Consider the following 4,542-nt stretch of genomic DNA (forward strand, 5'->3'; position numbering starts at 1 on the left):
TCTAGCGGAGCGCTTTGAACTAAAGCTCATTAAATGCGCTTTATATCAAAGCGCCCTGCCACCATTTTTTCAGCACAGAGACACATGGGGACACTGCACATGACGTGGAAGGCTGCTGGAACCAGTCAATTTCTGTGCTTCAGCAGACTCAATTAATCGAGTCTGCTCTGATGTGCTCGATTTCCAGCACTTTGGAGCCAGCTCTGTGCATGTGTGTAGGAGTCCTTAGTGTTGACCTTCCAGCTGCTCTTTAGAGCTCATTCTCATCGATTAATAATAATTTTTGCAACTGACTTAGGAGTTTGGCACTCGGAGGAAGTGATTTACTAGCAGTTGGATATCCAAACCTATAGTTTAATTAACATGCATAATGAACAATGTCCGTTTTGCCACTGCAGCCCAGAACTATGGGCCCCATCCAAGCTAGGGGTGTTACAAAGTAGTAAACTGTTTTTACGTTGATTTTCTGTTTGTTTATTTTTTCCCTCTTGCAGCGTCAGTGCCACTTGTTTGCTCTCATGTCTTTTTTCTAGTGCTGAGGTATAGAATCTGTTTCCTCTGTCCTCTTTTCCCTGCACTTACCCAATATAGCTGCATATATGCATATCATCATCCCAACTTTCCCTTCCTCTGCTGGCCCTAATAAACAATTCCTAAAGCTGCTTTGGAACTCTTTCTACGGACTGTGTTAGGCACTCCCTGGAGAATTCAGGATTTACTTGCCTTTGTCATTTATTTCATAGTCTGCATCCAGATTAGGGTGCCCCCTATGCTGCAAGAGGACGTGTAGAAGTCCATCGTGGCAGAATCTAATGAAATGTAGCTGGTAAACTTAGCGGACCCAGAGCAGCAATTAGGAAATTTTGAGAAGTGAACGTCCCTTGTTACTCATCGCAGAAATTTCTCAGACTGTCATAACACTAGATGCTGATTTTTGTGTGACACTTTTCAAGCATGCCAAAATTAAATAATGTGCTTCAAACAGTCCATGTTGAGCTGCTGTCCTTTTAATGTGCTTCCTTTTTTTTTCTTTTCTTTTGATTTTTTGTTTGTCTTTTGTTAATCAGAATCTGCTCTGGGAAAATTTTCTTGCTTGGCCTTGTGTTCCTCACCTGGGATGAGATTTATTCACTAAGGTGTTGGAATACGTAATACATAGCTTTTTATAAGCCTTGTTAAAATAAGACCGTTTAAAATGTTGTCCAGAAAGCTACTGTGTCTCTGTTACAACATGTTTGGTTGTCTGTATAGATTTATCTTCCCAAATTTAAGATTGATTTTTTTTTTTTTTAAACTGTCTTGAAAGGGAGTAGTTTCTTTACAAGAAGCATCTGCTGCCAGTTCATATGAGCGTCATTTCCTGTTCTTTACTTAAGATGTATCTAACACTTTGCTATTTTCTCTTTTCAGAATATTAAAAGGAAAAATGTGGTGTATTGGGGTGTTTGTCAATCAGCGTGCCAATGATTCTGTGAGGTTCATTTTTGTGAAGTGCCACTTTTAACAAAAATTTGGAGGCAGAATCAATTTTACAGATTATCTGTTCTTAGTGAAGAGAAGAGAAATAACTGTCTAGATTTTCATCACCTTCAGCCTTTTATAAATAGGGACCTATCAAAATCGAGGAGGCAGGCGGCTGATTTCACATGTCTATCACAAGGCCGGCCACCATTTTTGCACAGTTATTGCTGCAGGGGGCCCCCCCATGCCTCTGGCCAAGGGGATCTGGTGGCCTGGCCCCCTTGCCACTGGTTAGCCAAGAGGGCTGTCCATCATGTGGCCTGCTGCTGATTGGCCGAGAGCTGGGGCTACACAACAGGCAGCCCTCTCGGAGGCGAGGGATGGGGGTGGCTGGTCTGCATAGCTGAGCTGTAGTGGCCATGAGGACCGCTGGCTCCCACTGGGGAGCCAGCATTTTGTTTTACTAAGCTTTTTTGCAGATTTCACGGACAATACTTGATTTTGCAATTTCCACAAAATCATGAATTGAGTAGGTGCCTATCTATATATTGCAGTGCTCTATAAAGAGCAGTATACTTGTTACTTAAAATCTGCATTAAAGTATCTGCATTTCTTTGCTCATGTGAATCCTCCTGTAAAAGCTCAAAACCTAAAAAACGAGGTAAGGAACTTCTCCATGGAGAGAGCTGTAAACATCTCTTCTGGTAAATGTGCAAGCCTTTGGAGCACTGCTTCTTGAACTATGTGAGGACTTAAACTGATGTACAGTCCTCCTTTAGCTTGCACACAGCCAGCTCCAGTATTATTGTTTTTTTTCCTACTTTTCTACTAGCTAAATTAAATTTGACAAGAGACCGAGAGGGCTAGGCAGCTGTTAAACTGGCTTATGCAGTGAGAGCCAACCTTTTTGGCATGTTGAAAATTAGCCCCAGACTCTCCCCAAGTGCCACTAAGATCCCCCTTCCCCTGCCTCATTTGCTGTGCTGTTTGTGCCCTGTGCCTGCTGTCTGATCTCCTGCCCTGCTTTCTGCTTCCTGTCCAGTCTGGTTCTCTGCTCTCTGTCCTGTCTGCTGCTATGATGCCTGTCCTTTCCCCTAATTTGCTGTGCGCCACGCATAGAGGCTGCCTGTGTCACTTAAGGCACCCATACCACAAGCTGGCCACTCCCACACTGATGCTTCCCATTTTTGTTTGGGAAAGTTGTAAGCAGAGACATGTCCACAAGCTGTTACTGGAAAAGGAGGGAACCACTAATGGATGCTGACAGGCTCTAGAGCTGTGCCCACCAGCTGACAACTGAGCGAGAAGTAATGAAGTATGTGTAAGGTGGAGGCCCAGCAAACAAAAGGCACTCTTGAGGGATGAAAGGGAGATCCTTCTTTTCTCCAGTAGCTAAAAGGATTTTAAAAAAATATATCATTAGGCATCTACCAGGCAGAAACTAAGGCGGAAGATAAATACAGGACCCATAATAAGAACCATGGCATTCTGACTTCTGTGAGAAGGTCTTTTTGCAAGTATTTTGCACTTTGATTTTGCTGAAAAGTGTTCTTGATGGTTGTGCACATTTGAGGGTGTAGGTTTTTCCAGTTGTTGGGTTTCTTTGATTGGCCTCTCACTAATAGCATTTGAGTGAATTTTCAGGCTTTGATATACTCGCTTGTGGGCATTTCTAGCATTGAACCAAACTAAATGTGATGGCCCAAGTCATTTTCCACAGACCCTAAGTTTCTATACCATATTCTGAAAATTGGATTCAAAGCTAGTAGCATCTTTCCCTAAAAGGGATTGAGGCACATCATTCATGTAGCATGGGAAGAAAAGCTTTGCTACCACAACCTCGTATGTATGTGAATAAATATGGCTACAGTATGCAAGGCAGGGGGACCTTGTGTAAGTACTAAATTAAGTTTCTTTTATTTGTTATTCTTAAAATGACTAAGAGTTTAACATATCTTCAAATGCTTTGGTTTTATTTTATGTCCAAAACAAAACTTTACTAATCTCTTTCTGTTGCAGTCTACCCGGACATCTGCACAATTAGTCTAGTGGCTGTGAGTGATATGAAGAAGCATGCAGATAGACTAACTTTCTGGGATAATGTATATGGCTTCAACATGTCCTGCATGAAGAAGGCTGTCCTACCCGAAGCTGTCGTGGAGCTCTTAGATCCAGACACGCTTATATCTGAGGCCAGTGTCATTAAGGTACTTTACCAAATACTTCATTTAAAATTGTTGTTTATTGTTACTGTTATTCAGAGATGTATCGCTAAATTCTTATTTTCTTTCATAGTCTCCAATGTAACTGGATTTAATGTGGAAAAACAGTTTAACTTACAGAAGTGTTGTAGCAGAAAATAAACTCAATAAAGGTCCACAGCATTGACTTCAGAATATGCACCTTGCATTTGCTACTGTTTAGTAACTTTTTAGATCCAATTATATAAATAAGATTTTGCTGTCTTTTTGTTTCCTCAAGCAAGCCCATCTTCCTAGTCCATTTTATTTACTGCCCTCAGACAGATTCTGTGAAAAAATAAATAACTTTATAGCTATGACTTGATAAATTGGACTAGTCTGCTTACATCTTTTTTTTTCCTCGTGAGTCAGACTGTTATCTTCTCATAGTAACTGTTGACATGAGTGAGTTCAAAGTAAATGGCATTCCATGTAAATGGGTAATCATTCTTATGTCATACTGATCCTTCCAAACAACACATGTTAGTAGCTTAAGTTAAATTCTAAAGCATGAACTTGTGTGAATTTTGAAGTGTGGTGATTTGCCTAAATTATTTCCCAAAACCTCCCCTAACTTTCGTTTGTGTGCCTTGTCAAATACAAGAACAGCTAGCCTATTAAGTCTTTCCTAGACATTTGAAAGAAAATACAGCTGAGAAACTTTTGGCGTGAGTATTAGTGCTGGACTTTCTGAGTTGCAATCTTCTCATGAGTTAGGAACAACTTCAAGACTTGTTGGCAACTGAGGAGCTTTAAGTATCCACAGATGCCAAAAATACCTTGTACAAGCCTGTTTTGTATATGTTTGTACCCCAACAATGTGCTGATTTTTTTTTTTTTT

General features: G+C 40.7%; 1 protein-coding gene across 2 annotated transcripts in view; it reads left to right on the forward strand.

Moving 5' to 3' along the window:
* PRMT3 (protein arginine methyltransferase 3) overlaps nucleotides 1–4,542 on the forward strand; it is a 167,424-nt gene that overhangs the window by 110,059 nt on the left and 52,823 nt on the right. For both annotated transcript variants that reach the window (XM_019519469.1, XM_019519470.1), the window contains one exon: nucleotides 3,481–3,668. In XM_019519469.1, the coding sequence (XP_019375014.1) occupies nucleotides 3,481–3,668 (188 nt within the window). The remainder of the gene's footprint in view (nucleotides 1–3,480; nucleotides 3,669–4,542) is intronic.

Source organism: Gavialis gangeticus, unplaced genomic scaffold, assembly GCF_001723915.1.
Source record: "Gavialis gangeticus isolate Ggan-Ray unplaced genomic scaffold, GavGan_comp1, whole genome shotgun sequence".
NCBI classification, from domain to species: domain Eukaryota; kingdom Metazoa; phylum Chordata; order Crocodylia; family Gavialidae; genus Gavialis; species Gavialis gangeticus.